The sequence below is a fragment of the Manis javanica genome, chromosome 5 (assembly GCF_040802235.1).
Source record: "Manis javanica isolate MJ-LG chromosome 5, MJ_LKY, whole genome shotgun sequence".
Classification (NCBI taxonomy): domain Eukaryota; kingdom Metazoa; phylum Chordata; class Mammalia; order Pholidota; family Manidae; genus Manis; species Manis javanica.
Genome location: NC_133160.1, coordinates 52,844,714 through 52,861,689, shown reverse-complemented (window position 1 = coordinate 52,861,689; position 16,976 = coordinate 52,844,714). Strand labels below are relative to the sequence as shown.

Genomic DNA, 16,976 nt, shown 5'->3' with positions numbered 1-16,976 from the left:
CAGTGTAAAGCTGAAAGCTTTCTTTTATGAAATTTGTTGGGATAAAATTACATTTAGCTATTAACATTCCTAGGAATTTAGCATTTTACTTTTGACTTAGGTTGGAATATCAGAATAATTATTTTAGGTGTATATTGATGTATTTACTAATTTGTTGAAAATGCTTTCTCTGAGCTCACATATTTCAAAATACTACGTTCGATTAAATTTGTTATTCTACTTTAGATCAAGAGAAATGTGAAAAACATGAACACTGTTTCCTTGCCTCCGCACAGCAGTGCTGCCCTATTTCTGAATAAAACACTGCAGGTGCGCCCTCAATAATGGAACTTAGATATCAGAGCAAATTGAAAGTGTCATATAACTCACCAAAAGCACTTGAGGGACAGTACTCAAGTGAGATGAAAGCAAAAACATGAACATCCACTCTACGTGTGTGGATGCCTCTTTCAACAGGCCAGTGAAAGGCATCCCATCACCCTCTGAGGCTCGGGGGAGAGAGCCATGAAGGGCTGCGGCAAGATGGCTGCGCCTGTGGTGACATCACGTGTTCAAGAAGCAGGACGCGTCCTGCCGTTGTACAGGTGTTCAGGCTGCTCGCTGTGGGCGAGTCCTGACGCCTCCTCTACCCGACCATGGCGGGGCCCTTGTTGGCTCGTTCTCTTTTCTTCTCGTCTTTCCAAAAGGAGGATGATGTGATCAATTAACAGGATGTGATTGATTAAAAGGAACTGGACAGTAAGAGTTGTGGTCATTCAAGACTTCCACCTTGTATATTTAATAGGCTCGAGTGGTTTTCCAGCAGTAGAACATTATATTTAGAACAACAGCCACAACCAAAACAATCACAACAATGGAAATACTTTCCATAGAAGGAAATGCAGGGAGGAGGAGAGACTGCTGGCCAAGCCATCATATCTCCTTTCAACATCTGTGCTGGAAGAGCTGCTGGTACAACTCTTGTTAACATGCCACTTGACACTAAGATCATGTAATATTTGTCTGGTCAGTTATAGTCAACTTAATGGATAGGGACATTGACATACAGAGATGAAAAAGTCTGCGTACCTTCCATGCAGCTGGCACCGGGTTATGAGCTTTCTTGTGATCGAAATTAAACCTCACAATAACCTCCCAGATTCCAATCTTCTGGATGAGGAAGTCAATGCTGCCTGCCCACAAACACATTAACCACTCCAGATGTGTTAATGAATGCTGAAAGCCCCTGCCCCAAATCTTTCTATTCCTTTTTTCTATGGATAAGAGCAAACTAGCAGAACAGCCTTTCTTCCCTGCTGATGGTGGCAGAATGTACCTCCAAAGAGGTAGGTATCCTCAGGTCGCCATAGAGAAGTGGGAGAAGGCTTTGTAGTTAAGAGAGTTTTCATAGAACCACCAGGATCTTCAAACAGCATATCCTGACTGCAAACTCTTATCCCTTCCAAGTGCTCCCTAACAGGAAGAAAAACGCTAATACTCCTTGCTCTGATTGAGGTCAATTTGCAAAAAGCACCTTCCAGGCCAGTTCCCACTAAACTGAGGTTGACCACCAGACCCAGACAACAAGGAAAACTCCTTTGAATGACCACTCTGTGTTGGTTATGCTGTGCCAGCTCATGTGCTGTGTGTCTGCAGCATGATTTTAAATGTTTATAGATGTTAGAGAAAGGGAAAAAATGCACCAGTTTCACAAGTCTACTTTTTCACTTTGTTCTAAAGATCATTATCTACTGAACAGAAAGTAAAAATTTTCCCCTCAAGTTACCTCTGAGCTTTCTCCTTAACCTGATGAGAGCCGGGCCTGTGTTTCATGCCGTAATGATGTATCCTGGCAAAGGAAATTCCCTTTGGATCAGACACCTGCTGCTTACTGCCTCAGGCTTACTCACAGCAGGTCTGGGAGTGGGGCATGCATGTGTGCGTGTGAGCGCACATATGTGCATGCCTTGCCTCAGAACAAGAGCACTTACAGGTATTGTTGGTTTTACAGAAGCCCTTAAAATAATTTTATAATAATTAAAAACCAAACTTATTCTGTTTTTTCATCACCATGCCCTTATGATGATACATTTGTACTGGCTGTTAAAAACATAATTTGATTTTTGAGAGTAATTCTTTGCAAGAGCTCAGTGATCAGTTGTGAGGGTCATAATTTCAATGTGTGGCCCACACAGAGAGGGAGCTACCAGTATGCTTAGCATGCAGTTTTCCAAAGTACTGAGCACGAGCAGTCTTAGCAGAGACAGGAAGGATCAGATATTAGAGGGACTGTTAAAAATATCCTTAATATTGTGAGGGGGTTGGAGCAGTGGAACACTGAGCCACTTGTTTTCATTCTGGCTCCTTAGTTCTGGAGATTCTGGTATTTCCCCCTTTTCAGTATTCTTCCTCCTCAATGTCACCTCTGTGTTTCAGGCCTTTCTGTTTTGTCCTGCCCTCATAACTGCATATCTAGACTATAGCAAAGGAACTTGTAGCTGCATCTCACCTGCTCAACCATTGCCTACTCATCTTCCCAGGCAGAGCCCTGCTCCCCAGCCTCTCGAGCTCTAAAGAGCCCCACGGCTTCCCACAGCTTCCAGCATGAAGTCCACAACCTCGGACTGAGACAGCCCCATTCCCCTGCCTTAGCCTCCATATGTGTGTTTCTAGGCTGCCTGTTACAGCAAGCCCAATGGTTAGTCTCTGAAGGTGCCTGCATAATTTCAAACCTCTGTCTTCACTCACACAGTTCCCCTCTCAATTCAAATCAACACCATACTGCCTCTTCTGGGAAATCATTCCCTATTTACTGTAACTGGAAGTACTTTTTATTTCCTCTCAACCACTATAATTCATCTGCTCAGATATGATACATTTATTTGAAATTATATTAGGAACTACACTGTATTCATCTCTGTATCCATGAATAGACAAAGAAATAGGTATAGTAATAAATATTTCTGTTCCCAAAGCTAAACATCACTGCCCACTAAACCAGTGAGCCTCCAAGAGTTTTGAAAAAGCTACAGCAGGAGCTCAGGAGGAGTTCTCAGGCCTCTGAGGCCCAGGGCGTGCTGCTTTCCCAAAGGAACCTGCCTTTTCAAACACACAAACACTCCTTCCTACCCACCACCCCTTGGGGATTCAGCCTCTCTTGAGTTTAGAATCTCACTCAAGCGACAGTGAACCAAAATGTACAAGAGGTGACAGAAGACATTTAAATTCAAGCCCTGAAGAGACCAATTTCTTCCCCCAGAGTAAATTGCTAAGGAGGGAGGAAAAGAAGGGAAAGGATGTCTGTTCAGAGGTGGGAAATTCTCCTTCTCCAAATACATTTTTCTGAAAGTCACTGAACTATCGCACAACCTTTGAGAGTTACATCGATGACAAGTGGCCACAACATAATATTGAACTGTTGCTTATAAACTCAGTTGCCAAGTAGTTCATATGTTCAACTGACTAATTAAAAATACAAAATAAAAAAACTTGGAAATCGTTTGGTACAGTGGAGTAGGACTCTGGAGGTCTAAGCCTGAATCCTACCTCCCAGAGGGTCCTCAAATTAGTTTTTGACTTTTCTATGCCTCAGTTCTCCCTCCTCTATGAAATTAGGGTATTAGTACCCACATCATAAAACTGAATGAATAATATGTGTGAAATTTTTAGTACACAGCCTGCACACAATAACAACTAAACAGTTACAGCAATGAGTGTAACAGCTAAGACAATGAGACCACTGAGAACAGGTTAGTTTTCTTGGTATTTCCACACCAAGATATTCAGACAAGCCTTATATCAGTCCCCCATGCATGTATTAGATGGTAAGTAAAGACTATTACAAATGACACTAAAAAGGCCAAGAATGGCTAGAGAAAAGCCCACTGGGGCAGTTTACTGTGTGTGCACATGCATGCTCTAGAGAGTGCACAAGTTTGAGCCTAAGATGTTTCTAAGGCCTTCGAAAGATTGTGTGTTACTCTAATTGTTTACTGTTAGGTACAACTCAGTGACCATTTGTTCCAGATTGCCCCAAACATTCAAAGTTTAGGCTAGTTGTCCCAGCCTAAGTATTAACACTGACCCCTCTCATTCTCAAATATATTCTGATTTTGGACAATAAAGTATATGGTCATCTTATATAACAGAACTACTCTTGTATATATAAAGAACTTTCTTGATTTCTATCCACTGGGAAGTCTCAAAAACACCCACCACATTTCTAAAGCTGCTTGTTCACATTCTGCAACAAGCTTAGGGACCATGGACCTTATGTTTCTAAACAGCTTCAAAGCGGGAGGTAGTTTAACTCAAGGGGCACTGCTGATGATTAAGTGTTTGCATTAAATTTTTACAAGTAGAAGTTTAAGAAGTCTCATTTGAAGAGTGAGAGCAAGCCCTAATAAATTAAGGAAAGCAATTTTCACTTATTTTTCATAACAGGAAGGCAAAAGAAGTCAATAATTGGAACTGGATGCAGACTTCCAATGGAGGGACTCAATCAGCGTTTTGGGCCCCAATAAGCTCCAACAATGGCTTTACTTATTAGGTAGGTAAACAGTTCTGGGAGTTTATAACACTGTGAAATTAAATCAACAGCCCCAACAAACACTCTTTGAAGCAGGATGGAGAAGTAAGTTTTAACAGTCATATTAGGATGGATACCTTTTAGAGAATTCAGAAATATTACTATACTTAATCTCACCCTGAGGCCTCGGAAGCATTGCAAAAGGAATCAGTTATATTTTATGAAAACATAAAAATTTGTTTCTCCTCCCAAGGTAGCTATAACTACATATCCTTGTGCATTTGTACAGCTTCCCACTTTGTTTTCCTTTACGATCTATGAGAACTTGTTTATACAAATTAGATAGGGACCAGATTCAACCAAAAGCTAAAAATTATTTACTTAGACAGTGGTTTAAAATATTCTGGAAAAATACCACACAACACTGCAAAACATCACGACGTACTGTCTGGGGAAGGATCAAATAAATAAACACACTAAAGAGTATTTTCCAGGATTCGCTGTTACAAAATCATAACATCAGAACATCTCATGATACAAACTAGATTGTATAACATCCCCACTTCGCTTTTTAGAACTAGCAAAAAAAAAAGAGGTGGAGAAACTCGGCAAAACAAAGTGGCAAGAAAAGTCGGGGGAGGGGCGCTGGAAGAGAAGGGGCGGAGAAACACGACACCAAGGCGGTGATATCACCCACAGCCAACTGCATGGAATTCAGAAAGTTAAGTGCCACCCAGCAATTTCGGCCGGGCTTGCGGCGCGCCTGCACAGCGTGGCGGCGGCACCCGCGCTGGGAAGTAGGAAGGGGGAGGGGCGGCTCCACTGAGTTCGCTCGAGGGCAGCGGAAGGGAAGGCTACCGCCTCCAGGTCGGCGTTCGTTCGAGTCCCGGGTCGGGATCGTAGTCTGCCGTTCCCCTGCAATGATTCCATCCTTTCAGAGGAGCGACCGCTTACGGCCGCGGCTGCCACGTGCCTGGTCCGGCCCTGTGCGCTGCGCCGGGGGACGGACCCGGACACGGCCGCGGTCACGGCGGGTGGCAGCGGCGAGCGGAAGGAAAGGGCTGACCGCCCGAGAGGGGCTCCGGGGGGGCCCAGGCGGAGGGCTGCTCCGTGGAGACCACCAGTCTCAGGGGCTGTCCTCTGGCGCACCACATCCTCCAACCCTGAAAGGGGGAAGGCCACAGTGCGGGGCACGTTTTGCAACTCCGAGGGCGGATGCAGGCAGTGGCCGGGCGCGATGGAGCGTCTGTGCCCTCCCGGGGCCCCGGCCCGGCGGCGCCCGGTTTCTGGCCTGCGTCCGGCCGCGCAGTGCGCGCTCCCGGCGGCATGGCCGTAGCTGTCCGGCCCCTGCCCGAGCCGGTTAGAGGGGCCACCCGCGCAAGGGACAGCGGCGGCCGCGGGGCCGGGCGCCGTGCCGGAGGCAGCCCGCCACTCCTTCCGCGTTCCGAGCCCTAGGCGCCTCCTCCCGCAGCCCCAGAGAAATGCCTGTACCTTCCACCGCCTCCTCCACCATCTCGTCGTCGCTATCCATGGCGGCTGGGGACCCTGCCCAGCTCCGGGCCGCGCGGCTGCCTCCCGTCCCTCCGGGTGCTCCCGGCGGCTGAGCGAGCGCTGGGGCTGAACCCAGCGAGTTTGGAGGAGGAGGAGGAGGAAGAGGAGGGGCAGTCGGGGCTGGCTCGCACTGCCTCCCCCTAGAGCCCTTTCAATTCCTTGGCCTTAGGCTGGCGGCAGTCGTCCCCCACTCCCTTCGCCCACTTGCCCGAGGCTCCGGGGTGCCGCTGTGGCCGCGCCGCCGCTGCAACTTTCTCCTGTATCACCCCCTCTTTGTTATCGAGCAGATGATCCGCTGACATCACCCAGCGCCGGGGCTCTCCCTCTCTCGCTGATTGACAGTTCCCTGTCCCTTCCCAAAGTAAGGCTCCTTAAACCGAAAGGCGCTCGGGGTACGCGCTGACTCTGCGCTCCAGACGGCCAGTCCCCGGCCCCTTCAGGGTTTATCTTTGCTTCTGCGCGGTTTGGTGCGCTGCGAGTGCTCCACGCCGTCCTGCAGCCGCGGGCTTCTCGCCGGCGCTTGGGACCGCCGGGCGCCCGCCCTCGGGGGGCTCACAACTTCCGACCTTCAAGTGTGCCAGGGGCAACCTGGTAGTCCTCCCCGGAGTGCCCGCCAGCCCACCCTCGGGGCCGCCTCCAAAGAGCGGAGAGGATAAGGCAGCGTTTTGACGCTCCAGCGCTTCAACTTCCTTTCGCCCTCGCCCCCACTTCACCCCGTTTGCCACCCGGAGCTGCACGAGTGCGGCACGCAGGGAAGCGCAGGTGTCCCCGCGTCTCCGCATCACATCCGCGAGCAGGTTTCCCAGACTCAAGGGGGTGACGTCCAGCCCCGATCCACTGGACTGCGGCTGCCACCCCCGGGCGCCCCGTCCCCATTCTCCTCGGGATCGTCGGGCGTCTTGAGTGATACAGAAATTCAGGAAATCCAAATGGCAGCGCCTCTTTATCAGGCAGGAAACTAGCCGCACGGAAGGCCCTGCAGGTTCCTCCTCGCGGTGGTGGTAATGAAGAAGGAGCCGCCGAGCGGAGCTAACGAGGAAGGACCCTCCGTCTGGCGCGCCTCCTTCTCGCTCCTCCCGCCCTGTACGTGTGGTATCCCCAGCTGTCTCCCTGTTTCTCCAAGTGCCAACCACTCCACAGATTCAGCTCTTCCCGTGGAGAAAATCATGGAGCCCCCGGTTCCGGCCCAGACACTTAGTGTAATAATGGCGTTGCTTCTTACAGGTGGTGATAAAAGGGGGCTGTAAATAGCTGGTTAAATGGATGCAAATGTACACAATGTACGGTAGAATTACCGGGTGCCGCACTGGGCATCTGCCAAGAACAGCTACTGCCACGGGAAGAGGGACCAGGAGGGAGCAAAGAAAGTTGTTCCATTTTGTTTCTGAACAACGAATGAGACTGGGGATTCAAAGTACTTTCAAGTATCCGGGAGACCACGCCTTGCTTTTGGCTCTGTGCTTAAAAACCAGGTATTGTTATAGAATATTGTGTTTCTTCTTAAATTCAGTTTTTCCTTTGTGAGAAAGAGAACAATGTTTGAGATGCTTATTCCATACGGGAGGTGGGGGATGGGCAGGAATTTCAAACCCCTGTGTCTGTTTTAGAAATAGAGGGAAGGGCTCTGGAGGGAGTTGGGAAACTTGGGTCCTAGTGCTGCTCATCTGCAGAGGGCCCCTGCTGGCCACCCCTGCCAGGCCAGATTCCTCTCCCCAGAGGTAAGAGACTTAGGCTACTCTGGTATAAGCTCCCTCAGCTTCAGTTAGACTACTCTGACGTCCCCAGCTCAGGATGTATACCACTCAGGTCCTCCAGCTTAGACTAGACCACCTGAAGGTCCCAGTTTAGGCTAGATCTCTCTGATGTCCTCCAGCCCAGCCTACACCTCTCATAAATCTTCTGGCTTAAGTTTAATCCACTTGAAGTCCTCCAGTAGAGATAACGGCTCTGAAGCCACACAGAGTAGGCGTTCCTGCAGTGGAAGATGAAAGAGCCACTTCAGGTTACATCCTCTTAAAACATGAACCACAGAAACAGGATTTTATTTCTGATTTAAAAAAACAGCCAAATCTGCTTGCATGACATTCTTTCCTAGTTTTCTTCATTGAGAGCTCATTCCACAAACCCTCTTTCCACTTGCTTCCTGCCATTCTCCTCTATCATACTCTGTCCCCACCAATGTGGTCATGGCTAGAAAATTTGTAAAGCTCTGCATATCAATGTGTAGCAGCAGCGTCGCTGGGCTCCTAACTCAGAAGATCCCAGAGCGCAAACAGGCCCTCCCAGGGAGCAACAGGACTGCACAGGACACCCAGCCCAGTCCTGGTATGGGACTTGCCATGCTCACTCCAAGGAGCAGCTTTTCCGAGCTGCTCAGGCTTGCTTCCTTTGCATCCAGGGACATTTCCGTCTCTTTACACTCAGTGCTGGGAAGCCTAAGTCCCTCTTCTGGTGCAGCAAAATACTGAGTTAGTTTATTCCTTTTACTGCTCATGTATTTCCCCACAGAAGATTGGTGCTTACTTAGAGACTGATGCTTTTGCAATAAATATATCTTTATAGGCATCTTGAACTGTATACACCTTCTTACATTTAGGGGAAACAATTCTGTCAGTTTACCACTATGAATGCTAAGCCAATTGTGAGAATCCTAGTGGATCTAAAACTCATACAGAATTCACTAGTGCTGTCTGTCACTGACTCCTTATCCTGCCTTGCTGGTAGGGCTGGAGGGCCCAGGAGGTAGGTTTTCTGGGTTTCCATGATCCTGGGAAGCAGGAGCCTCTGCAGATGTCCTGGTGGACCTATGGCTCTGCTGTGATTGTGTTCTATGATTGCCAGCAGGGGAACAAGTGTGGAATGGGTGAAGGGACTCTTCTAGTCTCATTTTGGTACTCCTCATTCCTTAACAAGTTCTTTTTCCCCACCAAGTTTGCCAATTCGATTGAATTTTCCCCCCATTTGTTTCGGTTCCTTAGGAACTAGCCATGTAACTGGACAATTAAGCTCTCTGGACCTTAGTTTTCCCTTCTGCAAGCAAGGAAGTTGGGCTACACACATTCTAAGGTCAAATCTTCTCTGTCCACCTTCCCTGGGAAAAAGCTAAATGGAGCACCAAGAGCCAGAAGGGTTTGCACAGAAGAAAAGAAAGGGGAAGAAGCTCTGGCAACTCTGACTGAATATCTGAGTCCCAAGTCATCTCAACTTAAGGGCACTGGGATCTGGGGGCCAGGAAGGGGCCTTATTTTCCTTTGGGAAGACAGGCGTGGGCCTCAGGAGAAGCAAAGTCCTTGTATTCTGAATCACTGAGTCACTAATCAAGTGGCTAACTGTGTTAGCGACATCTGCAGAAGCGGGAGGGAGAGGCAGGGAGAGGAGCAGCAGGAAGGAGAAGGAAGTGGGGGAGGAGACGTGGATGAAAGGGAAGCATTTACAGCATGTGGAGCATGATGAAGAGCAACTTGAACGTCAAGGGCACCAAATGAAGGTCTGGGAGCCCAGGAAGGGAGGGAGCAAATTCATTCTGCTGGAAATAGACATGACTGCAGCGGTGAAAAGGACTCATGGATTCAGGGTGGCTTGATTTGATTATGGCAACAGGAAGTACAGGAGAGGGCAGAATAACCTGGCCTGAGGAAGTGAATTAAATAATAGAGAAGACATCATAGTTGCCATGGCATTAAAACACCTCGCAGCACATTAAGCTTCCTTTTTTCTCTTTGCTTAATTCCTGTTCTTGCAACCTGTTAATGGCATTGTAGTACATCCAGTAAACTAAATTCAGATGCTCTGGAACATGGGGAAGGAAGAATGCAGCCCAGACCTTGTCTAGGTCCACTCTGGGCAAGTATTCTTCCTCTGTTGTGTGCCTGGTTCTTTTGGTCTTTGCATCATGGAATATGAAAACCCCTGTCAGGCTTGGGTCTGGTGAAGCTGCTGAGTGATGTAATTTGAAAAAAGAGGGAGAGAGGGAGAGAGAGAGAGAGAGAGAGAAATTGAAAATAATTTTCAGAGGCAACTGCTTTAGAAATTACTTCACAAAAAGCAGTAGGATGCAAAAATTTGAAAAAAATACAACTACCATCAAAACCAAATGTGTTTAAGTATTTTATCTTATTGCTTTAAAAAATTATTTTCTTGGGCTTTAATTAAGATGATTGCATCCTGTAGTCAGTCATATGCAAAAGCTAACATTGCAGAGAGTGGCTACTTTGTGTACTCTTTGGCCTTACTTTACACAGAATGAATGGAAGAGTTATTTCCAGCTGACTTATTTATCACAAATATCACAACATTCATCAAGGCTCAGACCCTGACCTTCCTTAAGTGGACTCACATTAACCAGCCCCCAGAGACTGATGTACATACCTGAATTATGACCAAAAACCTGGAATACTCATCCTATCAGAATAAATGAAATTAGTTGTGTGGTCCCTAAGAGAAGTACTCCTGACACAATGTCCTGAAAGCATGATGTGCCTCCCGGCCCCACCCATCCCTCTGTAGATAACCCTGCCAGTTTCTTAGGCTTTGGGCTTCTTTTGTTGCATGCTTGTGTCTCTTCAAACCCCACGTAGCATCCTACACAGCCAATTAGGCAGATTTGCACATAATCACATTCTGTTCCTACCTTTCTGCTATTACAGTCAAGCCATGTTGATATGAATTTGGGGTATCTCCATATTCTTCAGTCACTGTCTTGGTTTACTGCTGCTGAATTCTAGTCAAATCTGTTGTGGGTGCAGATTTTGCTAGTTTAACTTTCTGAGAGTGAAGTGGTTCCCAGGTTCTTGGAGAAGCACCTCATTTTTTCTTCATGGGCTGTCAACAGTGGCCTAACCTTCCTTAGGCTACTGTATACTTTGGGTAAAGTGACCAAGTTATTAAGACACAGATGTCCTGGGCTGTCGTAGAGCTGCCCATGTTTTTCTGGGTACCAAGCTCAGGGATATTTTTCTTCTGTGAGGGAATAGAGAGGCTGGCCTTGTGCTATGATGAGCTATGAAATTTCACCTTGAGGTGCAGGTGCCATCTACTGTAACATGCCTGGAGAGCAAAGTGTCCTCCTCATTGCCCCAAAAGGGCTCTGATTTTAAACTCAATATCTAGCAATGAAAATATTCACATGGCCCTATTAACTCAAGCCACAAACAATCAGCATTGATCAGTGTTTCTGGGATACCTGGCATTGAAATTACTCCCTCAACCCATAGGTTGACCACACCCAGAGAAGCTTGGTACAAAGCCATCCCTTCTCTGCATGTACTGTGCTGGGGGACCTGCCTTGCAGTCTTCCTGAATGCTCAGTGTCCTTTTAGGTCATTTAAGGTCCTATTGATCCTCCTTGCTGCGTCTATATATCAATTCCCAGGAAAAGATGCTGTGGCCAACATTTTGGAATATCTTTCTGCCAAATTTAAAAAGCCCAGCTCAAATGTTCCCATACTCAAGATAGAGGACCATAAAGAAGCAACCCTGTGGGCAGGCCTAGCCCTGTTTCCTTGGAGAACAATGCTAATGGAGCAGCCCTGCTGTGGGGGCAGGTCCTCTGCAAGCTTCAGGCATCTCTTCCCTACTTGGCATCTGGACATTCCTCAACCCTGGGCTGAGCATGGGTTTCCCATCAGAGCGAGCAGCCTAGTTATTGCTCAGCTGTGAGGGTGGGGCACCTCTCCCATATTACCTGTACTCCTCTTTGGACTACCTCTCCCTCAAATCTTTACCCATTCAGGTGTGGCTAAAGGTGGTGATTTGAAGCAGGCTAAGATCATTCTTAGTTGTATGAGATACAAGAGCGGGGCAAGTCAATTTTCTTTTGCCTCCCACCAATCCTGTATAAGATTTGGGTATTTTGCAATTAACTTTCCTATTTCAAAATAGTTTTATTGAAAATTTATACAGTGGATTTATGTTATTTATAAGTTCAGTTTCATCCACTGGTCTATTTCTCTTGTCATTTTTTTTCTAGTATTTGGAAAGCTTTATCCTGAATAGAAAATAATTTGGTATCTATGATTTTATTCGTATCTGATCGTAATCCCCCAGACCATAGTGGTTTAGACATGCCCAGGAACTCGCAACTAAAACATGGCTGAATGGGGCTCAAATCAAGGCCTACTGGGCCTTCAACCATACCACACATCTCGTACAGAGTAATGAGAACTTTTAGAGGGTGGGCATGGGAGGACAGGAGAGAAATGAGAAGAGAATGACATTTAGAGACTATCTACTGTATCCCAGAAGCTTCATCCTGTGATTTCATTTAATCCTGGAAATGACCTTACACACTATTACCTCCATTTATAGATGAGGAAACCTGAACCTCTGAGTTTAAATAACTTGATCACTTGCCTGAGGTCACATAACTAGTGGTAGTGGGCCTGGAGCCATAGCTGCCCAAACCATGAAGAAGCACATACAGAGGCAAGGGAAATAACAAAATCATGGTGGAGAAGCAGTTCTAAAAGATGTCTGAGTAAAGGAAAGTTCTGAGGAAGCTCTATGTCAAATTTCATGGTGCCACACAAGCTGGATTTGTGAAGGACAAAACCGCAAGAGCATATACATAGCTGACCTCAGATGGCAGAGAGCTTTGAATTTATCTCTGGAGTACACTCATATGGAGGTGTCCCAAGTGATCCCCCTTATTTGAGATGATGTACTACTTGGGCTCAAGTTGTTCAGTTTGCTTTTCTGGCTATGATGGCTGAGGTGGAGGGCAGAAATTTCTGTTGGTACCCAGCAGAATGCTGGCTGTGGAGGTGTCTGGGGGACATGTGCAGGCAGATCACCAGGACGTGTTCTCTGCCAGTGAGGGACCCATCCAAACAGGCCCAGCAGAGCAGGTGGCTGGATATGGCCATCATGAGAGCCATTTACATCTGACAGATGACTTTTGAGCTGTGGGCATAGAAGAGGACAGAAAAATACTCCTTGGAGAACTTCATTAAATTTTTTAAGAAATCTGATCTTAAGCTACAATTCTTAAGCCACCAGTTACTTTATTACTTGTAGAAGAAAAACACTCATTGTAGAGATGTTAGAAAGATAAAGTATCAGAAAGAAGAAAGTAAAACTCAATTGAAACCCTAACAAGCAGCAGTAATCTCTCTAAAGAATGTGGTATATGTCCTTTCAGACACTTCAAAATATATAAGGGTAGACAAAATGGTCTTATAGGCTATATAATATTCTGTAATTTTTCGATTAACTCCATTCTTAAAAATTTATATTAGTTAACTACCCAATAGTATATTGTTTCTATGTATTACAGTTCAACATTTTTTTCCTACTGTCATTCAAGATGGATTTGTAGACAGTATTCTTAGAACTAGTAATAAAAATGTAAGAAATCTGTATTCTAGGAATTATGTATAGAAAAGCAGTCATAGGCTTTAGAGGACAGTAGATAACATATTTGCAAAGCACAACATTTGGAAAAATACACCAAAATGTTAAGGCAGGGTAATATGATCTCAAGTTATTTAATTTTTTCTGTTTGCTCACTTAAAAAAGTTTTCCTATAATGACTATTATTAACGTGTACCATCATGAAGGGAGATTATTTTTTAGAAAACCCTTCCAGCTAGAGGCAAGTTTCTTTACTTTTCTAGGCTTTATTTCCTTTATGTGTAATATGGATATTCTCATAATTACGACTCCATAGAGTGGTTGTGAGCATTAATCAATATCATGCAGGTAACACACTTTAAGAAGTTTCAGACACATGTTAAGTGCACAGTACCTAATGGACACCACTGTCCTGACTGTCATTATATTGATTAATGCTTCTGCTTCTACTCTTGCCCTCTCATGGAGTAGGAGAGTAGCCTTTCAAGTCAGATCACACAAGCCATTGCCCTGCTTAAAGCCTTCCAGTGTTGTCCTTGCCCTTAGGAGCAGATGCAGACATCTTCCCCAGGCTACAAAGCCCTCATAATCTGGTCCCATGCCACCTCTGCAAGCAATGCTCACATCCCCTTCCTTCCTTCTCAGATGCTGCACTCCAGCCACACTGACCCTTTTGTTCCTGGAATAAAGTAGAACTCTGTCCTACGTCAGGGCATTTGCACACACTGCTCCCTTGACTTGGAATTCTCTTGCCTGTATCTTCTTATAGCTGGGTTTCTGTCTTAGTAGAAAAGTCCCATCTCAGGGAGGCCTCCTTCGGCCATCCAACCAAAAGGAGCTCCACAGCCACACGTCTGCTTAATACTTGCCCGGGTTAATTTTCATCCCAGTATTTGTCCCTACTTTTCATGTTTTGTGTATTTGTTTTATTCTGTTACCTAGTGTCAGTCTCCCCATAGACCTAGTTTGTTTTGCCTGTTTTCGCTGGAATACCTAGAACAGGGCCCAGCACATGGACAGAGGTGTTTAGTAGACTGTTGCTGAAGGATTTAATTAATTAAGTAGATTATCTTTGTCAAGTGAATGAACACTTTAATCACTTCCTATCACCTTCTCCTCAGCGGGCTGCTGTTTTCCTGAAGAGGAAAAGGCAATCACAGCACTTTATTTCTACACTTCCCCTCCCAGTTAAAAAGAGGATGATTTAAAAAAAATCAAAACAGTCTGTTTCTCAGAATACCCCCCATGTGGCCAGATTCATAGTTTTCCATTCTAGATTGAGACATATTTTAAAATACAGGCTGCCCCGATTTGAAAAGAGTACTGGTAGCCTTTAACTCTTGATACAGGAGGCCAGACAGGCAAGTCCCCGCTCTACAAAGAGGTCATGCTCCCCATGTTTGTTTCCAACACAGAAAGCATTTTCACTGGAAACAATGTTCCCAGAGTAGTCCACAAAAAACCTATTTAACCCACAATGTTCGGTAGAAAAAAATATGTTGAAATTCCAGGAAACAAAGCAGGGAAAATGAATGAGAAGTACAGTTTAAATGTCTATCTTGAATACTAGTTAGTGCTTGAGGAAAAGCAGCTGCCATCAGAGGGAGATGAGGAAGGAGGGCCAGGGGTGTGGCAGACTCTGAGAGCAGGGTAGAAGCTGTCATGGCCTGCCTCAGTTTTGCATCTGCTGGGCTGAGGCTTCAGAAAAAGTCATGCCACTCATGACTGATTGGGCAGGTCTGTGCCTGTCTGAAGGCACATTCCTGCAGATCTACATGCAGCAGAGAGGGGTTGGGGGGCGGTGCTGATGTCAACACCTCCACGCATTGAATTCTAGAGGCTAGAATCAACATGGGGGAGAGAATTCATCGGCAAAACCTAGGTCCAAGCACATCATAACTAATTGGTGGCTCAAAAGCTTCCTCAGGGATTTCCTGCTTATCTAAGTATAAACATGAAAATACAACTTAAAAAATAATAGGTTCAGTTTTGGTTTCATCCCTGAAAATAATCATTTCATCACTGAAATTACCACTAGGTAGTTTCAGGCATTTCCACCCACATATCTGGTCTTTGTGGCATTATTTTGAAGCCAAAGCTTTTATTGCCTCCAAGTCAGGCCTCACAGAGCAGAGAGGTCTCCTTATATAGGAGCTCTTCTAAAATTTTTTGTTATTTTAATAAGAAACTGTTCTCTGTACCCTGAAACAATTTCAATTAGCCCTAATTTGGGGAGCTTGAACAGAGGGTCTCCTCATAGAATTGGTAAAGAAGGAGGCAAAGAGATTTAACAGATGGTTTATTATTATTTCTTGAAGGAGGACCTCACAATTGTTAAGTGTTATATATATACCATTGTAAATGAACTCTTAAAGATCACTTAAAAGCAATAGAGGTAAATAGTTATACTTGTAGCCATGATGAATCTGAATTAAGTGGACAAATACAAAATGAGATAGCACTTCCAATGACAGTGTCTGGTACGGACTTTAAAGTGCTTTAGGCAGGAGAAGAATGTGCTCTGGAAAACTGTGTTAGATGATCCCCAAAAGGCCCCAGTGATGTTGAAAATGTTTATGAAGAGTCTGAATAATATTGTGTCATATAATGTGAGATTGGATTGCAATGTTTCTGAATTAAGATATTTTGTATATAATGTGAGATTTAAATATATGCTCAACCAAATTAATATATTAAATATTACAGACATTTGACTCTTTCATCTGTAGCCCTTTATTTTTGTTATTGTTACTATTTAAAAATCTAGGTTGATAATTGTATCCATAATGGATTGGTGGTAACAAAGTACCACAGACTGAGTGGCTTAAAACAACAGAAGTGTATCATTTCATAGTTCTAGTTCTAGAGGCTAGCAGCCGGAAGTTAAGGTGAGAGCAGGGCCCACACTCCCTCTGAAACACGCAGGGGAACCTTCCTTGTCTCTCTCTAGCTTCTGGCATTTGCCAGCTGTCTCTTGGTTTCCTTGGCTTGGAGAGGCATCACTCCAGCCACATGGCATGTTCTCCATGTGTGTCTTCACATGATCTCTCATGAATGCCTGTCCCTGTGTCTAAATTTCCCCTTTTTATAAGGTTTCAGTCATATTGAATTAGGGCTCACACTCGTAGCCTCATTTTAAATTGATTACTTTTGCAAAGATCCTGTTTCCAAATGAGGTTGTCTTCTGAGGTACTTGGATTCAGACTCCAACATATCTTTTCATGGCAGAGGGGAGGACACAATTCACCCCATAAAGGTAATACAAGTTCTTTCTTTAAAAAATTCTCTAAGATAAGAATTAGTGTCTGGCATTTTGCTATCTAAAACCTCTTCCCCACAAGATGTTATCATCACAGAGATTTTGCTCAGCAAGAATGTTCAAATATAAAAACATAAACTCTTAAGTTGGTTCTGTTTGTCAATAAACTTGAAAGCAAGGAAGTTGCTTTGTTTAGACAGGGAGACATTCTTTCTAGCAGGATCTGTGAAGAACATGTTACAGATCATGTCTGTTTCCAGTAAACTGCACACTATCTTCCATGTATATAGGCAAGAGCTAAACCCCATT

At 45.1% G+C, this 16,976-nt stretch overlaps 1 protein-coding gene and 1 long non-coding RNA gene across 2 annotated transcripts in view; one reads left to right on the top strand and one right to left on the bottom strand.

Annotated features, from left to right (window-relative positions):
- The window catches only part of SETD7 (SET domain containing 7, histone lysine methyltransferase), a 52,611-nt gene extending 46,343 nt beyond the window's left edge, over positions 1–6,268 (bottom strand). The window contains exon 1 of the mRNA XM_036998603.2: positions 5,999–6,268. Coding sequence (XP_036854498.1) covers positions 5,999–6,038 — 40 coding nt within the window. The 5' untranslated portion in view covers positions 6,039–6,268. The remainder of the gene's footprint in view (positions 1–5,998) is intronic.
- An 875-nt stretch (positions 6,269–7,143) lies between these two features.
- Positions 7,144–16,128, top strand: LOC108387629 (uncharacterized). The gene is made up of 2 exons (XR_001850861.3): positions 7,144–7,530; positions 9,037–16,128. It is a non-coding gene; the product is annotated as an uncharacterized lncRNA (long non-coding RNA).
- The last annotated feature ends 848 nt before the right edge of the window (positions 16,129–16,976 follow it).